Source organism: Buceros rhinoceros, unplaced genomic scaffold, assembly GCF_000710305.1.
Source record: "Buceros rhinoceros silvestris isolate BGI_N320 unplaced genomic scaffold, ASM71030v1 scaffold39437, whole genome shotgun sequence".
Taxonomy (NCBI): Eukaryota; Metazoa; Chordata; class Aves; order Bucerotiformes; family Bucerotidae; genus Buceros; species Buceros rhinoceros.
In genome coordinates this window covers 1-20,830 of record NW_010424641.1, presented here as the reverse complement: position 1 = coordinate 20,830, position 20,830 = coordinate 1, and the positions used below count along the sequence as shown (strand labels likewise).

The window sequence follows — 20,830 nt, the reverse complement described above, 5'->3', positions numbered from 1 at the left end:
TGTGGAGTTGAAAGAGTGCTTGCCTCAAAAGAGACTTCTAGTCAGTTCTCTTTAAAAGCTCGGAAGAAAACGAAAATGTTCCTGTGGAAACGGTTGGAATTTGTGAAAGCCTTTTCAGGAACGGATGAATCGATGGTGATTTAGCGCAGTCTCAGATTTCCGACAGGCTCGCTCTCCCTGTCACTGCCAGGTCTCCGCTGGGAAGAGCCCTGGTGCCAGTGGAGGACCAGGCAAACCTTAACTCGGGTTAACTGCTTCCGTGAGCTGCGGGGTTTGCCACTGCCGTCTCTGGTTTAGAACAGAAGGGCTAGCTTTGAGGAGACACCGGGCTGCCAGCTGAGCTAGTAAATAAACCTGCATGCAGGACAAACTTCACTATTTGTGTGTGCATGAATATTCCTCTCATAAATACACAGAATTAAAAGGAGGTGTAAATGATGCATCCTCCTAATCTGAGAAGAAAGCCTGCGGAGAAGTTCTAGCAAAGGCTTTACCATTGCTTGCAAGTTCAGCTGGTCCGATTGAAAGTCACGATTACATTCAGCCTCAAGAGGGAAGGCTTCCAGAACGATTGTTAGGCAGCATCTCTTCACGTTAGTTTAACAACATATAAAATATTAGTGTGCTGACGATGGAGGTAACTTGGGTTTTAAGAGCAAAGTACTGCCAGGAACACAGAATTGTGTTGGAGAGGCCAAAGAGTAACACACTGCCTAAACTCTGCTTTTTGAGTGTGCAAAGTGAATTTCAGTTGGTGCTGCCTCTCTAAAGCATCCCTTCAAAACTCGGCCAAATCTCAGTCTCACATGTTGATTTCCAGATCTGGAACTTCCAGGTGTGACCAGGTCAGACCAAATGTCCCTGTGCTCTTTCCATGGCACGTTCTCCCGTGACGCTGAGTGCCCTGCCTCACCCAAGTGCAGGATGCAGGGACCATGCTGCGGGGTTCTCAGTAGCCGGGGCTGCCCGGCATTGCTTCTTGCCCTCCTGGGGGAAAGCTAAGAGCAGGGTGATTTAAAACGGGGTGAGAAAAAGAGAAGATGCTCCTGGGCAGTATCCCTGTAGTTACTAGTCCATCTTGGTAACATCCTGACAGGAAGAACAGAGGAAGGGATTATCTAAGGAGCTTCAGTGTGATCAGTGTTTTTTAACATGCAAGAAGCGGAGAGCGTAGCGGTGTTACTGATGGGTCGTTTGGTGACACAGTTCGGAGATGCTGTTCTCCTAAAAGAAGGTATGTTTTTACTTAGCGGTTTTATTTTTCTGAGCAGCCTCTTTGACTGTGGCAGAGTAATCAGGATGCCTTGGCAGAAAGGGTTTTATCCTAGTTTTGCATCCAGCCACTGCCTTTCTGCAGTTCCTGGGTTGAAGATGAGCAGGCAGGGCAGGGATGCATGGTGGATGTCCGTCCTGGCTTGGCTGGGCAGGCAGGAGACTCGCTGGGCGGTCCATGGTGATGTGGTTAACCTTCACGAGCAAAAAAAGGTGAACGAAATTCATGCCAAGCCCAGACCTCGTCACATCTCAGCAGTGCCTGTTTTAACCCTAAAAGGTCTCAGAAGTCTTAGTAGGAATAAGGGCGTGAGAAACAGGGCTGTCAGGGGTGTGAGGTGTGGTGGAATCGGGGGGCCCAGGGCCTGACCTCCCCTGGGCAGGAGAAGGGCTGGGCCAGGGTCTGCGGAAGGGGTCAGTTGCGGTTGGGATCTGTGTGCCCTTGTGCCGCTGGTTGCACAGCGGGAGCTTTGGGAAAGGTGCTGTGGAGTTTACTGGTATAATCCTCTGGTAACTGGGAAGAGAGCACCGCGGGTTACCCCAGCTTCAGGTCAGTGAAAAATGTGTGCAGTGGCAAGGCTCCCGGTAAACGGTTCTGGAGATAAACTGTTTCTTTCACTCTTCTCCCCAAGAAGAAAAAATCCTGGATGAATTGCTTCCATACGAGGGGCAGCAAAACAGGATTTGTTCCTTAAGCAGTTCACACCTGTTACGTAGCTGCTTTTTTCAGAGGCATCAGCTGGAGAAATGGCTCTTTGCTAAAGAGAAAGAATAGAACGTTTGCACAAATCCATTGAGCCCTTTTCCTGCCGGGACCGTTGGCTGTGGCCTCTTTCCATCTGCTAAATGAGCTCGTTAGATGTCAGGGCAGGTTCGTGGTGCAAACCTGCTCTCTATAAGATGAAGAGGTGTTTTCCGTTGTGCTGTAAAGCGAGCCCAGCTCCGTCCCATGGTGTTAAGCTTTGGAGGGCTCCTTCACGCTGGTATTAATTACGGAACCGAGCAGCAGACACAGGACGTACGGGTACATGCCTGGCAAGAGACAGTCCTCTTGCAGACCCTGCAGATTTACAATCGGTGCTGTTTTGTCAGAGCTTTCACAGTAACTCACCGGGTTTTACCGTAAATTCATCAATCCGTTTTGACAGAAATTAGTGTTGGAGTTTGCATGGATATGCAGGTTTAGGCGGAGACAGGCAAGAGGCTGTTTTCCTGTTTAAAGAAGCGTCATTCAACCCCGAATCCATTCCGTGTGTGTGTGTGTCCATATGTATATTTGTTACAGAAGCAAAACAGCTCACTCCGATAATGCTGGGCTGTATCGTGCGCTCTGAGAAAGCAGGTTATGAGCCTTCTCCTGTTTGTTAACGTAGTTTATGCTAATTGCTTTTCCCTTCCTTTATGTTTACTCTTTGACAAGCGGTTCCTGTTTGCCCTGGATTGGAGGAGGCAGGGAAGCACCGTTCGTTCCTCTTCATCCTGCAGGTTTCCTTCTGTCAGGAAGAGAATTCCAAAGTTTGCTTTCAGCTATCAACCTCCTCTCCGTTAATATACACTCTTGATCTTTTTAGCTTCTCTGTGATTTAGTGTGATTTCATTAGGAAGCTGCTTATAACATCTTTTTAATGGTCTGCTTTGACTTCCCAGAGCATCAGAGAACCAGAAAGGAGCTGGAGGGAAGAAGACCCCAATGTTGTGTGGTCAGTATCCAACTAAGAGTGAGGGGAAGGAGCTGAAGATAGTGGTACAGCCGGAAACCCAGCACCGGGCTCGGTACCTGACCGAAGGCAGCCGAGGCTCTGTGAAAGACCGGACCCAGCAAGGCTTTCCAACTGTAAAGGTAGGCTGCTTCGCCCTGGGTGACGCGGGGACACCTTTCTGAGGGCAGCTCTAGTAGAATGGGAACTGGCTCAGTCCAAACAGGCCCAGAGTCTCTGGTTTCAGAGAGAAGGGGGAGACTTTGCAGTCTCTTCACTGTAGAGACTGTGCTGTGTCTCATCGTGAAGGTGACAGGAAGTCTTATTGCATCACAAAGTTGCAGGAGAAAGGAGGCTTTATGTCAGGGCAGTGATACATCATCTGTGATGCATGTCCTGTTGTACCACAGATCTGTGAGCTGTGTAAATAGGCACACAAAACTAGGACAGGGAACTGTGTGATGGCTGATGACGTGGGTCACCTGTATGTCTTACCGGTACGGACATAAAAGGACGTTTCATTTGAAAAAATAAATGAAAAGTGGGTTTTGTTGTTGAGGTTTTCTTTAATGAGAAGTATCTGAATCCACATGTCTGGTGGCTGTCTTTCAAGCAGAGCCATAAAGACCTAACCGAGGTGAACTCCTCAGGTGGCTCTGCTCAGGGTGGTCACCAGTAGCAGAGATGTGGAGGCTGGGAGAGGAAAAGGGGAAGCAGTTGTATGCGCACTGAACAAAGGCAGCCTGATCCTTGCGGAGATTTTAGTGCCTTAAAGTTTAGGTGTTGTTGGTCTCTTGCTCCGAGGCAGGGACGAGCAGCACACGGGACTCAGCCCTTCTGATCAAGGGCAAGGATCTGGATGGAGCAGATGCAGTCTGGAATCCAGGACTTGGCTGCAGAGCTGGTTTCTCCAGCAAGGGTTTTGGCTGCTTTGTTCATCTTGCTTCATTTGGAAGGGAGAAAAGGACAACTGATGTAAGTCACTTTACTCAGGGAGGGGAAGAATTGTTGGTGATCAGGCTGGCCAGCCTTGTGAGGAGGGCCCTGCTCTCAAGATTGACAGAGGATGGGGTCCAAAGCCCAGAAGGGAAGGAGGAGCTACAGACAAGGAGGAACACAAGGAAGAGGGCTGGAAAGAGGCCTTTCACCTCCCTGCTCAGAAGGGAGACCTTCCAGAGGCTGTTCTCCAAGGACTGCACGCTGATGCACAGAGTGGGAAGTTGCAGGTCTTGTTTCTTCCCTCGTGTAGTTGCAAGGCCGTGACTTGGCTGGAATCGCAGCGGCTTTGCATAGCATGCATGGCTGGAATACAGCCCTGGGTGTGCAGCAGCTGTTGAGGAGGAAGAGAGGACCTGACAGATCATAAGGAGCTCCCTGACTGCACACACCTCCAGCATGAAACTGGCCTGGCCTGTTGAGATCAGAGGAGGGAGGAAGCTCAGGGATGATGTTTTGGTGTCTGTTACAGACTGCCTGACTGAGAATATCACAGACGAGGCTTTTATAGGTAACTAACGGGAGTCTCTCTCATTGTGACAGGGTTCAGCCATCTGTCCATCTGCAGGGATGGCTACTCAGCCTGGTGGAAGCAGTTGAAGAGCTGTAGGGCTGTGTGTGTGAAGGTTTCCTGATGAAGATGGTAGAGAGGCTTCCCAGGAGCGCTGCTGTCCCGCTCACCCAGGGACACGCGGGGCTGCTGTCAAATTCCAGCACAAAAGTTGCAGTGACCCCAGTGTGAATGTGGGAGCGGACAGTGGGCTGAATACAGGCCAGCATTGCCCACTCCTTGAACCAGATAACCAGTGTCCTGGTTAGACTGGGAGGAATGTGGCAGCAGGCTGAGCCAGCAGACATCTGCATTTGTTACCGTACCGACAGGAGAGAGAAAGGACATTTCCTTTCATACTTTTCCTTAGCTATGCCACTCTGAGCAAGCAGCAAGGCAGTTCTCAGTCCAGACTGATTTACCAGCTCCACAAAGAAATGTTTGTGCAACAGCCCTTAAAACCCGTGCTGGCCGCTGCTGACAGAGCGGCGTGGGGGTCTGTGATGTTCCTGGTCAGCAGTGCTAGAAACATCTCCAGTGCTTCGCTCAGTCCTCCTGAGCAGTGCAGACATCCAGTAAAGTTCTGTAAGAAAATAATCCATTCATACAGTCCTGTTGCTATGGTGATTTAGTGCTCATCTATGTGCGTTTTCTTAATGGGCCTTTGTTCGTCTGAATTTCCTTTTAATTCCTTTCCCACTTACCCTTTAGCACCCGTCAGTGAAAATTCTGCTTGGAAGAGTCTTGTGTTACTGGATTCCTGGAAGTCCAAGCTTGCTTTACCAGTAGGCAGGCTGGATCGTACCCTGCGTATAAAGGTCTGCCAGGGTGGGACAGGCAAAATGAGTTGGTGAAGCTTCAGGAGATCAGAGCTAGTGGAAAAAAATATGTAAAGGACAAGGGGGCTTGTTGCTTTGTTTGGGGGGTGTGTTAAAGACAGGGAAGAGGGGTGTGAAAACGCTGGTCCAGCAGAGACCTGGCGCTTGCCCTGCTCTGGCAGCACCTGGATGGGTTGTTTCCAGCTACACTGGGAGCAGATTCCCTTCAAACTGAGCTGCGGAAGATGTTTCCTGGTTTAATTAAGAGGCGTTGGTGGCCAGCTGGAATATTTGATTTGTGTTGCTGTGTTTCAGCTGGAAGGTCACAATGAGCCGGTGGTGCTGCAGGTATTTGTGGGTAACGACTCCGGCCGAGTGAAGCCGCATGGGTTCTACCAGGCCTGCCGAGTCACGGGGAGGAACACGACCCCCTGTAAGGAGGTGGATATAGAGGGGACTACTGTAATCGAGGTCGGACTGGACCCCAGCAACAACATGACGCTTGCGTGAGTAGCTTTTTCGAAAGAATACTTTAATTTATTAGCTTTCAGAAGCGGATTTTCCTTTTCGCTTGGATTGGTTCATAGTTAAAAGTCTGAACGTCTTGGCACGCACCAAGCACTTAGTGAAGCTACGTATATAAGAAAAACTTTTAAATCCTATTCTCAGTTTGTTTGTGACACTTAAGGCCTCGTCTGGTCTTCCTTAGGCCTTATGAATTAACCGTGCTAGATGCGTTCCGTGTCCTGTTTGACCAGTAATGTGCGTGTTCAGGCATTACGTGAACTGTAAGCTGGCCACTGGTTCGGGCTGTCTAACCAAGGACGCAGTTGCTAATCAGAAGAGGGAAGGAGGGTGCTGGGGTCTTCAGATCCCGTCAGGCCCAGAGGCTGGGAGGCTAAACTCTAGCTTTTGTCCTCTCTCGCTTCTCTTGTTCCATTTCTGCCCCTTCACCAGGCAGCCCTTGTCCCCGAGCCTCCTGCTCTGCGTCCCTTCGGAGCTGGGCTGGCCGGCAAAGGTCTGAGTGCAGCTCAGAGGCGTGCGGGCAGTGCACGGTCGTGGCCAGGCGGGACGAGCTCTGTCCCACGGCAGCACCAGCTGCAGCAGGGGCCTGAGCAAGCGTCCTCCTCTGCCTGTGGGGGTTGGATCTCCAAGAAACATTACATATAAGCAGTTCCCTTATCAGCTTCTCACGTGTGTCTCAACAGATAGAAAGGGAGTGATCCTCTTTGGAAGTGTTCTCTTCAGCAGAACGTCTTTTAACGGGAATGTGGCTGGCAGCTGCCACTCTGTACTTAGAAGCCTTTCGTGTTTCAAGAGAAGAAACAGTCCCTCAATTTGCAGTGTCCACTTAAGTCAGATAATGCAGTTTGCTAATAGACTGGATCACTTTGGGGTTTTTTAAAATATAAAATATTAAAAGGATAAGTTTGGAAACTGCCTCTTGAAGAGTAATTTCATAATAGTCCTCCAGTGTTAACGTAGACCTAGATGAGTGCAGGGATACTGGCAGGATGAGTTTGGAATGACGTGGAGAGAGAAGTTCTGCCTTGGCTCTTTTCTGAGAAGCTTTCTTGAGGTCTCAGAAGAAACCTTCCTAGGATGTCAGTGGTGCTCCAGCACTTCCCTGGTGGTAATGCCTGTGCCGCCTTCTGAATCGCCCTCTCCCCTCCTCTGCTCCCGGGCTGTTCCTCGCTGGCCCTCGCACTGCACAGAAATTTGTTCTGCTCAGATGAGTCCCAGATGGTCCCTGTGCAGTTTGGATGGAGGCCCTGAACTCCTGGTAGAACTGCAATGTTAACACCTCAGGCTGTGTTCGGGGTAGGGTTTCTTACTTGGTTGGTTGTTTTTCGCTTGAAATCAGTTTGCATCCAGCATGTCCTTCTGAACGTCGGCACCGCGTCGCTCTCACCCTGGCCCTCTGTACAGCTCCTTTAGGACCACAGTTACAGTAGGACCTGTCTATCACTTCCAGCTTCCACTGAGCATAAAAAATATTATGATTGCAGTAAGTTTTCTTCTGCTGCTGCTTTGAGTAAATACAGAATATTTTGTAGGAATGATCTGACGAACCCAGATCTCGCCCCTGCAATGGAAGAATGAAGATTGTGATTATAAATTGAATACTTACCAGAATTACTGGTTACATCGCGTTTTGTGTTTCACTCTTACCCCTTCCACACTCCGTCCTCCCATGAGTCATCATCCGGATTATGCAGGGTTGAATTGACAGCTGGGCTGTGTAATGAGAAAGGTCATACGAGAGATTTCACGTGAAAAATAATATTTCAGTAATTACCTTGAGGTAATTACTCAGTTTTTTTACTGAGTTTTTTTTGACTTCGTGGCTTATGTAACTACCTGACAGATTATTAAAGATGCTGAACTTAGTAAACTCTGCTAACTCGCCTGTTTTGTGTCGTTAGGGTTGATTGTGTGGGAATTCTGAAGCTGAGAAACGCGGATGTCGAAGCTAGGATAGGGATTGCTGGTTCCAAGAAAAAGAGCACACGCGCGAGGCTGGTATTTCGTGTTAACATCACTCGCAAAGATGGTTCCACTCTCACTCTACAGACGCCTTCTTCCCCAATTCTGTGCAGTAAGTATCAAAAGAAAAGGTTGGTGCTGGAGGACTCTGGGGTTTAGTGTGTTTGCCAAAAAATGCCTTGGGGAAAAAAAAGCCCAGTGTTAATCCATGATTATTTCAGAATTGCGATGGCTGAGATCACATGAATTGAGTTAGATTTGACGTGAGGTGTCAGTTAAATGACTGACCAGTATGTAAAAGGAGTTATAACTTTATTTAATGAATTTTTTGCCTTTTCAGAGGTCAGAATTTTTGTCGTGATTGCTTTGAACTCATCGTATGACTTTTTTGATACAGGTTTTAATCTCTTCTGCCCTGTCACGTTCCCCTTTCAGGGCTAAGTTAGGACACGTGGCCCTGTGCGGTTGTGGTGGTTTGCCGGGCCAGAGGCTGAATCTGTTCTGGTTCAGTGCAAGAGTGGAACTTTTTGTGTCTGCTCCTGAGAATGCTCTGTTCAGCACTGTGCACAGATGGCCGCGCTGACTGCTTTGGTTATGCTGATCAGTGGGGAAAACGGAATCGCAGGAGGCTGCAGGACATCAGGGGCTGCCTCTGCTCGTGGAGTCTGCAGTGGCTCCAGTTGTGGGAATTCTGCTCCTCTGCCAAAGGGAGAAGATAGGGACATGTGTGTCACACCGCTGTTGATGGCATTACTGATACTTCTTGAGGAACAAGAGGGTAGGAGACCTTTTTCTCCGTGCCTGGAACACAGGATGATTATGCAAGCGCTGGGACGCTCTGTTGAGCTCCTTCCGTTGCGTAAAAAGGCTCTGGTTTTCGGTGTGGGGTTTGTTTTTTCTAAGCGCTGTCAGTACCTATTGTGTCAGGGCTTCTGTTCAGCTCATCAGAAACTGCAGCTCTGGTGCCAACAAAAGAACAGATTGGAAGAGGAGATAATTAGAACCACGTGAGCTTCCACTTCAGATACCAGCCGGCGATTCCAGTGCTACAGGCGATTCACAGATGTGGCGTGTGGCCTGTCGTTCCTCCCATACTCTGCTCTCGCAGAGGATCCCTTGGAAGACTCTGGGAGAGTGGGAACCTTGTGGCACCCCTGAAAGGGCTGGTGACCAAAAGCTGGTGCAGGGGAGGACTCTCCTCTCTTCAGCCCTGTCCTTTGCTTTAGGCAGTAGTTTGACGTTTGGGGTCCAGAAAGATCAGCTTGAGGCGTTCACGTCCCTCTTTTCCCTTCTCCTGCCACTTTTTGCTAAATCTCTTTCTCCAGTGTGTTTCGAACAGGTTGAGTTCTCAGATTTATGCGTTTGTGTTGTTGGAAAATACATAAGTAATTAGCTAGGTCCCAGCTGTCTCTGCAGCTCCGTTCCAGCCCATTGTAGTGCCTGATAGTAATGTTCAGAGTCAAGAAGAAAACATTTTCTATGAGGTCTCCAAAAACTATTTCTGTGTACATTGGGTTTGTATCTTTAATTGTTTAAAGATAAAATTACTTAAATCATAGCAGAAAAGGGAATGATCTGGTGATTTCTCAAACACAATGATCCCAAACTTGCCATTGTAAGTAGAAGCTGAGAGTCTGAGATGGTTTAGAGTCCTGTTTTAAAACAGGCTGATCGGTTGAAAAAGCTGTATTTGACACACTTCCTGCTCAGCTTGTTGGTAAGGCCAGTCCAGTACTGGTGTAGGAGGGTCCCGTCATTCTCTTTGAATGCATCCGTTCATACTCACCATGTTAGTAGCCACATTTTGAGATACAGGCAGTGAGTGAAAAGCCAAATATATGACAGTGATGATGTGCTAAGGGACGTTAGAAGGAATGAAAGAGGAAAGAAAGAAATACAAGTTATCCTTCCTTAAATAAAGTTCTAAACCAATGCAGTAAGGAGGAGCTTGGTTTAGTTTTTAGCAAGCTGGGGTTTGGTCAATTGATGAGAAAATCTTCCTAGTTGTGTACAGAGCCAAGAGATTGCCCAGGAATTTTATAGCATCTCCAACGCTGGAAGTCTAAACTGAAGGAACAAAATACTCTGGTTAAACTGGTGTCTTTGGGTAATGATGTGGGTAAAACTGACCGTGATGTGAAGGTCCAGAGGGGAGTTCTGGAGGCTCGCTCCAGCAGCTACGGTGATGTGCAGTAGACTGTAGCCAACCAAACAGCACTGGTACCCGTGTACTGGCTGATCACTGTGGCATAAGACTTGGTGGTTTATGAAATTATTCGTTTATATAAACGATCTCTTTGAGCACCCCTGGTTTGTCTGCAGATGTGTACTGCACCTCTCATGATGAGGTTTACGTTTGCTCTCATCAGAGCCTGTTCCTGTTGTGTTTTCTAACTAAAATAGCTGTCAAAGTTGCAGTGAGGCTCCTGAAAGCGCAGGAAAGATGGGAAGTATCGCGGGCTCTTACTGAAGGTCTAAGTTTGGAAGAGGCTTTGTTAACTTGTTAGCAAACCTAAGTGCAGCGACTCTTCAGAAGTTCATCTGCCTTCAGCACATCGAGTTGTTGCGTAACGGTTGCCTAGGAACCCGCGGCAGCAGTTGTAGAAAAATGCTTTCCGAAAGGTCATTAACTAATTTGGGGTGTTACAGGACGTGTGTTCTCCTGTGCAGTAAGCCCAGAGCTGCTGTTATTAAACACCCAAAGTGGGCCGTGTAAGTGTGAAGCACGAGCTTACGCCCCTTGGATTTTACAGTGAGCAGAAAAGGTTGCTGAGAAACTTTTATTAGAAACTGGAATGACTTTTTAATGTTTTAACTCAAGATGCGTTATTTTAAAATGTGTGTCTGTGTTTAAAATCTTTGGTGCTCGTTTTCATTTAACGCACATGGTGTTACTTGATCTGTGCTTTAAGAAGCACAGGAACAGTTTGCGGCACAGACAATTCACAATGCTCTGTAAAGCATCTTCTGAATCCGTGGCCGAGAGGCTTCCTCCGTGCACCCAGTTTTCCTCGCCAGTTTATAGGATATAAAGTGCTGTAATCCCCAGTACCGAGACGGGACTCTTGCAAGGATTCGTGTTAGCTGAGGTGTTGAAATTGCAGAGCAGAACAAAATAAGCCTCATAAAAACTGGTTTGATGATCCTAAGGCTAAGTGTGAAGCTGTGCTTCAACAGGGCATCGGGGTAGTGCACTCCGAGCCGGAAGTTAGAGCCAGGCGTTCTCTCCCGAACACTTCTTGGGCTTTACCTCAAACACTGCAAGTTTTGTTTTAAAGATTTGATAGATGCAGGAGAAAAGGGAAAAGATGGTTAGTGATCACGCACCTAAGTCTGATTTTTATGAGGTCGCTCCATTTAGTGAGGAAATACCAGAAATGGCTTGGAGAGGTTCCTCATGGGTGCAACAGCTCAGGAAGAAGCTCAGGAATTCTTCCATTCTTCCCTTTATAGTCCTGGATATAGTCCTATGGTCAAAGCTTTTTGTTCTGGATGTCGGTATTTTCTTGATGTCAGACGGTGTGTTTTCCCATTGCAGCTCAGCCAGCAGGAGTTCCAGAGATCCTGAAGAAGAGTCTGCACAGTTGTTCCGTGAAGGGTGAAGAGGAAGTGTTTTTGATTGGCAAGAACTTTCTAAAGGGAACAAAAGTGATTTTCCAAGAGAATGTTTCTGGTTAGTGTGAAAGCAGTAGCGGCTTGCGGGGCTGAGGAGAACGTGTGTGGGTTTGGGTGGTTGGCGAAGTTCAGTTATAGAGAGCAGACCGAGGAGCAGAATCAAAGGCGCTAGAATAAATTGCTTTATATGGATGTGCAGTAAATTATGCTTTTTAACTCCCTTTTAGATGAGAATTCTTGGAAGGCAGAAGCTGAAATAGACATGGAGTTATTTCATCAGGTACTTCTGTATTTGCTTTTCAGTGATGGTGGGGATGATGATGATGATGATTACAGGAATGTTGGTGTATGGAGTTGGGGAGGAAGTTTTTGCCCTCCCATACAGCCTCATCAGAAGGCCTCATGCCGTTTTTCTGGTGGCTCCTAAGGAGGCAGTAGCTTACTCTGGAGAGCAGGTAGATTGTGCGTCTGCCATAGCCTTTATACCCGCCTGCCTCTGTGTCCGCTCTGAAACGTTGCATGAAGTATTTGTTTGTTCTTTTTGACACAAGTGCGTGTCTTTATGGCCTTTGGACTGAAATTAGAGAAATCAGTAGCGACGTTGGACAGATGCCATCTCATTCCCCCCTCTGCGGGTGTATCCCTGCCCGTGCTGGCAGGCGTGGCGTCTCGCTGCCGGGGCAGAGGCAGGTGGGGAATAGACCAATCACTCATCACCCATCCCGCTGGTGAGGCAATGCAGGGCTGGTTTTTGATGTCTGCCCAGTGCTAGATCCACTTAAATGTAACCTGAAGCTGGATCCTCTGTCTGCTCAGAGCGCAGAGCCCTGACCCAGCGGAGCGGTGGCGTGTCCCAGTGTAGCAGTGTTCGGTGGCAGGCTGATGGCAGCTCAGTGAGGCACGTTAGGCACAAGCTTTTGTTTAAAGTGCTAGACTTCACGTGTCTCGGCACCTCCCAGCTGAGCTGTAAGTTGCCCAGGCGCATTGTCTGGGCAGGTTGTTCACACCTCTCTTCTAGCACGTTACCACTTCACTGAAATGTCACTTCATCACGTTTCCCCCAATGTCTTTGGTTTTTAAAGTGTTTTATCAGCTTGTTTCTCTGTTTAGATGGACATAAATAAAACTAAGGTCAATAGTAATGAAATAAGGTTCCTAATGTGATTTTTTCAAATTATTTTTGCATTGCAGAATCACCTTATTGTGAAGGTGCCACCATATCATGATCAGCAAATCACCTCAGCTGTTTCTGTGGGAATATATGTGGTGACCAACGCTGGAAGATCACACGATGTGCAGCCATTTACGTACACTCCAGACACATGTATGTAAGCCAGAAAACCGGAGGAAGGAAGGGGCAGTTCTGGCTATTCACCGTCTTGTTTCTGATTTCGCGTTGCTCAGTCCACACAACAGAAATGATCACTAATGTGGATCTTTTCACACTCCTTTTGCTGGCGAGGCTTGCTCTGGTGGATAATAAAATCTAGAGGCTTGGCTTTTCTCACGTATGTGGCGAGTAGCTCAGATTTCAGCTGCTTGGAGACAGCTGTTGTTCTACAGCAACACCCAGTTCTAGTACAAGGCTCAAAACGAAGCTGAGAAGGAAAAAGTCAACATTTTACATACAGTGCCCCAAAAGCCACCACCAGTGCCAAGCTTTACCCTGAGGAAAGGTGGTTTGACCGTATTGTATACTTTTGCTTATTTATTTATCTATGTTAAAATTCACAGTGCAGAAGTTTGGGGGGGCGGTTTCAAAGATCCTTCATTTCTTTAAGATACGAGTACCTGATTTGTTTTGATTTGGGTTTTTTTGCTCATTTGCGGTTTTAATGTGAGGAAGTTCTCAATGGGTTTTGTCTCAACAGCTGGTACTCTGAATGTTAACGTGAAGAAGGAAATCTCCAGCCCAGCCCAACATTGTTCTTTTGAAGAGGCTATAAAAGGTACAATTGATTCTTGTCATTGTTGCTAATAATTTAACTATAAATTCCTACCTAAATTTGGAGGACTGAATCAGACGTATAAAAGCTGGCCATCTTCCTGCAGGGAGGTTTGTTTCTGATTCTGAAGATTTTCCTTTATAACAGTATTCCTTTAAGTGTATTTTACCATGAGCTAGTGTGGACCAAAAACCTTGCAAAAAAGATATTTAAAAAAAAAATTCATTTTCCTTGCCTCAGCCCTGCAGTCTGATCTTCATTTCATGTGCTTGCAAGTGGAGAAGGAAGAAGCAAGCAGTTAATGCTCAGGTGACAGTTAGTACCACGGGTTTAGAAATGGGGTGGTGTTAACATACACAAAACCGCACGTAAAGGTGGTGGTGGGCAAGCACTGAGTACTGAACCACCCGACTGTGCCACCGTGGTGTTTTGGGAAGCTGCCCAGTGGTGGTGAAGGCTGCTCTCGGTGGGTCGGGTTGAGAACGCTGATTCTGGCAGCTTCAACTTAGTCCCTTTGGTTTCTTTCTGACGATTCTGTCCATGCAAAGTGTGTCATTTGTTCCAAGGAAGCAAGTTTTAGGTTTGTCTCACGTAGGAGTGAGGTGAATTGGTCCTTCCAATATTGAAATAAAGGAGAGGAAGGGCGTGTTTCTGTTGAAACTACGGTTAATGGAAATTTCCGTACCCTGCTCTGGTGAAAGCGGGTGGAAAGGTGAGCGAACGAACGGCGCAATCACAAGTTTGATAGGAATCTGTAGCTTCAGGTTAAAATAATGGAGCTCACGTCTGAAGTTAATAGCTGGGCCTTGGCAGGGGATATATTTGCAAGTCGACTTTGCCACTTGTTAGGGAGGGTAATGCAAGATGTGATGAGTTGAAACCTGCGGAGAGTGTTTGGGGCAGAAATATGCAAAAATATTTAGGGCAGTGGAACAAGGTGGTAAGAGGACTGGTAAGACTTCTAGTAGCAGGATTAAAAAGATGAGGGAAACAAAACCTAATGTATCAGGGCAAGCCTGACATCCATCTAATTTAGGGTGGAGGCTTAACCAGGGGAAGATACCAGCTGCTTCAGAGCATCTGTAGTTCCTGAGAACACTGCTTCGTGTCCTCCACTGAATTTATGCGATAACCCTTCCTTGACTCTCTCGTGTGGGTTTTCTGCTAGCCTGCCCTTTTTTTGACAGTTCATTCCTGTACCTATTCTGCTCTGGGTTGATGAGGAACCAGAGGTCAGACAATTGCGTCTGCTTTATGTACTTTGTCTCTGCCTGTGTCCCAGCCCATCCTTCCTCACTGTTTGGAAATGCTAAAGACCAGGTGGGGATCCAGGGGGATGCTCTTTCCTTCCTTTGAGGGTTTCAGTGGTTTTCTAGGATTGTGTGAAGTATTGAATTGTTTGCAGTGATCTCTCTGCATGTTCCTGTCTGAGATGAGGATGAGAGCTCTTATGGTAGGGCTGAAAGGAAGCTGCCACCACTCGAAGCCCCCTCTTTGCAGGTGAGGTTAACGTTCCATTGCCCTTCTCTTGTTTTCCTGTGTGACTGCAGCGGTGAAGGCCACTGGCTGTAACCTGGAGAAGGTGAACATTCTTCCTAGTGCCTTGATAACTCCACTCATGCCAAGCAGTATGATTAAGAGCGAAGATGTGGCTCCCATGGAAGTAAGTGCAGATAAAAGATCTCCCCCTGTCTTCACGGTAAGTTGGATTGTGATCTGCAAGCAGTAGCTTTAATAGTCTTGGTTACATCTACCCAACAGTCTGTGTTCTAATAGTGAAGAAGAGTCACACCCAGGAAAAATGTCACATCTGAGATCGGTCTGGGCAAAACATATGATCACAATGTGATTAAAATAACAGACAATTTCCTTTGACACTAACTTACCTTGTTTCCACATCCAAACAGATGGATTCGTTGGTGATACTTTGACTTTTCTTTTGTCCTGTGACACAGCACTAGTAAATTACTGTAAGAAGATTATTTTAGTCACTTCCTAGCATTGCTTTCATTAAATCGTGCCTTCACTCCTTCCTTGAGGTAGCAGTTCCACTGCCAGTCGTTTCCTTAACTTGTATGGAGATACGTAGCCATCAAATCTTCCCTCTGACCTTTCCGGAACATAGCGGCTCAGTGGAAATCTTACAGACGTGACATTTGGGAGCTTACGAATAGTTTAATCTGTTGCTCTTTACAGGCTTCAAACGTGGTTGGACCAACTCAGCAAACATTGGAAAACAGCATGTCTGGCATATCAAGTTCTGCTTCCCATTTACCTTCTGAGAATGAAAACCAGCAGCAAATCCAGCCGAAGGTGTATAACCCAGAGACACTCACTACTATCCAAACGCAGGACATCTCCCAGCCGGGCAGCTTTTCCGCAGTCTCGACTCCGGGCCAGCTGCAGAACAGCGATGCATTACTGCAGCAAGCTGCACAGTTCCAAACGAGAGATGCCCAGCCCAGGGAGGTCCTGCAGTCGGATGGCACCGTGGTCACCCTGTCACAGTTAACCGATGCATCACAGCAGCAGCAGCCCACGCTCTCGGAACCGGCACAGGCACTGCAGCAACAGATTTCATCAAGTATTTTCTCATCAGCGAGCGGGGTGAGCCAGTTACAGAACACTATCCAGCAACTGCAAGCTGGGAACTTCCCAACGAGCACTGCCACTGGCAGCAACAGGAACGTCGACTTGGTGCAGCAGGTATTGGAAGCTCAGCAGCAGTTATCGTCAGTTTTATTTTCTGGTTCAGACAGCAGCGAGGATGTTCAGGATCAGCTAAATGCAGATCTCTTTCAGCAGGTCAGCCAGATACAGAGTGGTGTAAACCCTGGGATATTTTCCTCATCCGACACGGCTGTCCATTCCAGACCAGAGAACCTTTTGCCTGGACGAGCTGAAAATGTCCACTCACAGCCTGAAAATGCCTTGTCCAATCAACAGCAGCAACAGCAGCAGCAGCAGGCGATGGAGACTTCTGCGGCAATGGTGATAGGAATCCAACAGAACATCTGCCAGGCTGCCACGCAGATGCAGTCCGATCTGTTCTCCTCAACAACTTCAGGGAACGGAGCCCTCCAGCAGTCCCCTGTGTACCAGCAAGCTTCTCACATCATGAGCGGGTTATCGACAAGCGAAGACATGCAAATGCAGTGTGAATTATTCTCTTCATCTCCTGGTGTTTCTGGAAGTGAGAGTACTCCTTCTGCTCAACAGCAGGTCTCCAACAATGGACCTGCTATGTTTCAGGCGTCAAATTCTACAGATGGAGAAGAAGCTTCAGGACAGAGCAAACAGATGCCAAGTACCGTGTTTCAGACCATGGTTCAGATGCAGCACAGTGGAGAAAGTCAGTCTCAAGTTAATCTCTTTTCATCCACCAAGAACATGATGAGTGTGCAGGCAAGCGGAACTCAGCAGCAAGGAGGTGGTCTGTTCCAGCAGGGCGGAGAAATCATGTCCATTCAGTCGGGGAGCTTTATGCAGCAGTCTCCACATTCCCAAGCTCAGCTTTTCCACTCGCAGAATCCTATCGGCGACACTCAGAATATATCACAGGAAACACAAGGCTCGATTTTTCACAGTCCAAATTCCATTGTCCACAACCAGACCAGTACTAATTCCTCAGACCAGCTGCAGCCTCCCATGTTCCACTCACAGAACGCCATGGGTGTACTACAGAGCTCTTCGGTTCCTCAGGACCAGCAGTCGGCCAACATGTTTCTTTCCCAGAGCTCAATGAGCAACCCTGCAACGCAGGAAGAACAGATGTCCTTCTTCACAAGCCCCAATTCCATTTCTCCTCTTCAGACGGCAACAAACACGGAGCAGCAGACTTCTTTCCAGCAGCAGACCCCGATCTCTCATATCCAGAGTTCGATGCTTCCCCAGGAGCAGCCCCAGGCTCAGCCTGCCCAGCCAGGCTTGTTTCAGTCTCAAGTGTCGTTAGGCTCCATCCAGTCCAGTTCAATTCCCCAGAACCAGCAAGGAGCCATCTTCCAGCCTCAGCACTCGATAGTTGCTATTCAGAGCAGTCCTCCGTCTCAAGAGCAGCAGCAGCAGCAGCAGCAGAACATGATGTTCAGTAATCAAAATGCAATGAGTACAATCGCCTCTCAAAAGCAGAACATGATTTTCAATCCAAATCAAAACCCAGTTACCAATCAGGAGCAACAGGGCCAGCCCATTTTTCATCCGCAGACAAACATGGCGTCAATGAACCAGGAGCAGCAGCCCATGCAGTTCCAGAGCCAGACCACAGTGTCCTCTCTCCAGAATCCTGGGTCCAACCAGGCTGAAGCACAGCAGCCGGCCATCTTCCATAACTCACCCCAGATTCAGCTGGTCCAAGGGTCCCCCAGTTCTCAAGAGCAACAAGTCACCCTCTTCATCTCCTCAGCTTCCATGTCTGCCCTGCAGAACAGCATGAGCCAGCCAGAGCTGCAGCAGTCTCCCATGTACTCTTCACAGAACAGCATGGCGGGGATGCAGGGGACCGCGTCTCCTCCACAGCAACAAGCTCCTTTGTTTCACAACACAGCAGGAGGGGCCATCAACCAGCTGCAGAATTCTCCTGCTTCATCTCAGCAGACATCAGGAATATTCCTGTTTGGCATTCAAAACAGTAAGTGATGGTGCCTGATTCCCAGTTTACCGTTTAGAGGAGCTACTCACAGGAGTCCACAGGACCCTGGTTGTTCGATTCTAAGATACTTTTAAAAAATAAAATAGTTGCAGAACAAGTGGTGTAGCACTGCATCTGAGAAGGTACATACTTGTGGTGTACGATGTGTCCAGACAGTCTGTTTGAAAGCCCTTTGTAAGCCTGCGCTTTTCCATGTCCCATCTCTGCCTGGAGCCTCTGTGAGAGGTTCTTAGGGCCGTGGTTCGCTGTACGTGCCTGTGGAGCTCAGGAGGAACAGAGGCAGGTGGTGGTTACAGCAGCTGGTAACAGATGGGCGCGGGAAGCCCCATGGTGCTACCCGAGTGCGTGCCTTGCTGATGACCTCTGACAGTCAGGCCATGTTCAGCCAAGCAGCTCCACGGGGCTGACGATGGTGCTAAAGGTAGGAGATGAGACACGATTTGCAGATCTAGAGAGGGAGCTGCTGGAGACCTTGGCTGAAGGGGAAGACAACACATCTGTAATTCAGAAAGACACGGTCAACACTCCTCTTACGCTGTGCATTTTGTTTTTCCTCTAGCGGAGTGTTGTCCTCTGGAGTGTTGATAGTCCTTGGTCAGAACCCAGCGTCCCTGTGCTCTGTATCTGCACCCTGAACCTCCGCTTGGTCCCGGAGGGAGCGGGGGGGCAAAGGTGCCACGTGGACTAAAGTGCACGTGACGTTTTACACAGTTCGTAGTCCGAGTGGATGTGCGTAGAGACATGGGCTAATTCACTGCAGGTATTAACCGCCTGTCAATGGTCCTTTGTTCTTCACTTGCTGCTCCGCAGACTGTGGCCAGCTGCTAACATCCGGGCCAGCAACATTGCCGGAGGAGTTGATGGCTATAAGTCAGCCAGGTCAGCCCCAGAGTGAGGGGCAAGCCGCAGTGCCAGCGCTGCTGTCCCAGCAGATACCCGAGACTCCTCCACTACCCGCAGCTATGGCAACCAACCAGAATATCGAGAAGATAGACGATCTGCTTGTGTCACTGCAGAACCAGGGGAACAACATGGCTGGCTCCTTCTAACTGGTCAAGTGAGTGAAGCGCTTGGGTTTCGGGGGTCTGCAGTCAGTCAGTCTTTACTTCGGAGTGTGTACCATGCTTGAAGAGTCTGCTGAAATACCAGTAATGCTGAACTAAGAACATGGTACCATGGTGAGAAGGAAGGGTTAGTGAAAACAATCAAAGGTCAGAGTTCGCTGAAACTGTTGGTTGAGATTGGGTCTGGTGGTCAGTCGCTGTGTGTTCTGTCATCTGCTGTTATGGTCTAGTACTGTACTAAGGAGAGCAGATCACTGACCGTGGCAGATAAAAGCGTTACAAAATACGGCTCTGGTTAAAAGCTTCAGGCGTATTAAGTAACGCCTCGAGCCCGTCCTGTTCTGAAGTTGTCCCCTGGGTTACAACAGCAAAATGTGAAAGCAAGTTTGGGCAGAATATGGCAGCTATTGAGAGTGTGCCCCATGCTGAGTCTTTGTTAGAAAGAGCCGCCCCGATCAGCTGTTACTAGGAGACACGCTGCTCTTCGGAGGTGCCTTTCTCAGAGGTGGAAGAGGCTGTGACTACAAATGAGTCCCCAGAACCAGGAGGACGCTGGAATCTGGTATTGTCCCCAGTGCGGAACTTGGCTCAAGTTAACTGTGGTGCCGTCCTAAATTGTCCAGAAGTTCCTCTGAAGTGATACACTTCATTTTCTAATCCAAACTGGTTTGACCTTTAAAAAGCTATCAACTTAAAAAAACCCCAAACCCCAGGAGAGGGAGAGCAGCAGTGGATAACCCTGCTCCGTGACAGCGCCGCATTCCCCGACTTGCTCGGAGCTTCACGCCTGCTGCTGAAGAACCCAGTCAAGACGAAGGAACTGCCCAGAAGTAAGAGGATGTCTGTTGTGAGCTGTGCCTAACTTCTTCGCTTGCTTGTTTTTCCCTGCAGAAATTCTGTGAAGCAAAAAGCGATGATTTCCCAGATCCTCTCAGACCTTCCGACTCGGGGTTAGTCTGTGTGGAACTGATTGCTCCTGTCACAAAGCGGTCCTCCTCTCTCAAGAGCACACCCGTGGCCAATCGCAGCGCCTAGCCCCCGCGGCTGTGACCATGGTCCGTGGGATTCGTAGTGCCAATAATGCTGAGAAGCTATGCTTTGTGTTAGCAGGGGCCGCGCCTCAGCAGACCCCGGGCCCCTTCGCTGGGGGGGCTCTTGGAGTTTAAAGCATACCTGGTCAGTTGTTATTGATGTTAGAAGGCGATACCTGTTACCACGTTTACTTTTTCCCTCCTCTTCCTTCTTCACATCCCCTCTCCTGACTAGAAAAGCTTGTGAAGCAGAACCATCCGATGCCTGTGACACGAGCCGTGACTCGGAGCTGTCAGAGGGATCGCTGGCGTGTTTTACAGTTCTCCTGCTGCGCTTTGGCCACGGCAGCAGGCGGCAGTGAAAAATGCTGATAACTAACAAACCAGCGGTGACTCGCTCGCTGCTCTGGGTTGCCCGGGGTGGGCCCTTCCCACCCGAGAACATGATTTAGGGTTCCACGTCTCTTACATGCAGAGCAAGGGTTTGGTGGCTCCAGCCGCATGGGGAAATGAGGGGAACTGTCAATGAAATTTTGCTCTGAAAACTTTTCCCTCTAAAATAGCTTCAGCTTGTAAAGACGGTTCTGCCGGGCCGAGGGAGGGGCTCTGCGTCTCTCGCTCTGGCTGCTTGGGTCAGAGCTCCGTAAAGCTGCGTTAGCCAGTCTCAGACCAGCCTTCTCCCCTCCATCCTGCCCATGCTTTTCCT

The 20,830-nt window shown here is 48.4% G+C and overlaps 1 protein-coding gene across 1 annotated transcript in view; it reads left to right on the top strand.

Moving 5' to 3' along the window:
• Positions 1-20,039, top strand: part of NFAT5 (nuclear factor of activated T-cells 5, tonicity-responsive) — a 33,461-nt gene extending 13,422 nt beyond the window's left edge. The window contains exons 3-13 of the mRNA XM_010140861.1: positions 2,920-3,112; positions 5,649-5,839; positions 7,760-7,932; positions 11,359-11,493; positions 11,663-11,715; positions 12,627-12,759; positions 13,307-13,384; positions 14,932-15,080; positions 15,578-18,008; positions 18,840-19,095; positions 19,985-20,039. Coding sequence (XP_010139163.1) covers positions 2,920-3,112; positions 5,649-5,839; positions 7,760-7,932; positions 11,359-11,493; positions 11,663-11,715; positions 12,627-12,759; positions 13,307-13,384; positions 14,932-15,080; positions 15,578-18,008; positions 18,840-19,078 — 3,775 coding nt within the window. The 3' untranslated portion in view covers positions 19,079-19,095; positions 19,985-20,039. The remainder of the gene's footprint in view (positions 1-2,919; positions 3,113-5,648; positions 5,840-7,759; positions 7,933-11,358; positions 11,494-11,662; positions 11,716-12,626; positions 12,760-13,306; positions 13,385-14,931; positions 15,081-15,577; positions 18,009-18,839; positions 19,096-19,984) is intronic.
• The last annotated feature ends 791 nt before the right edge of the window (positions 20,040-20,830 follow it).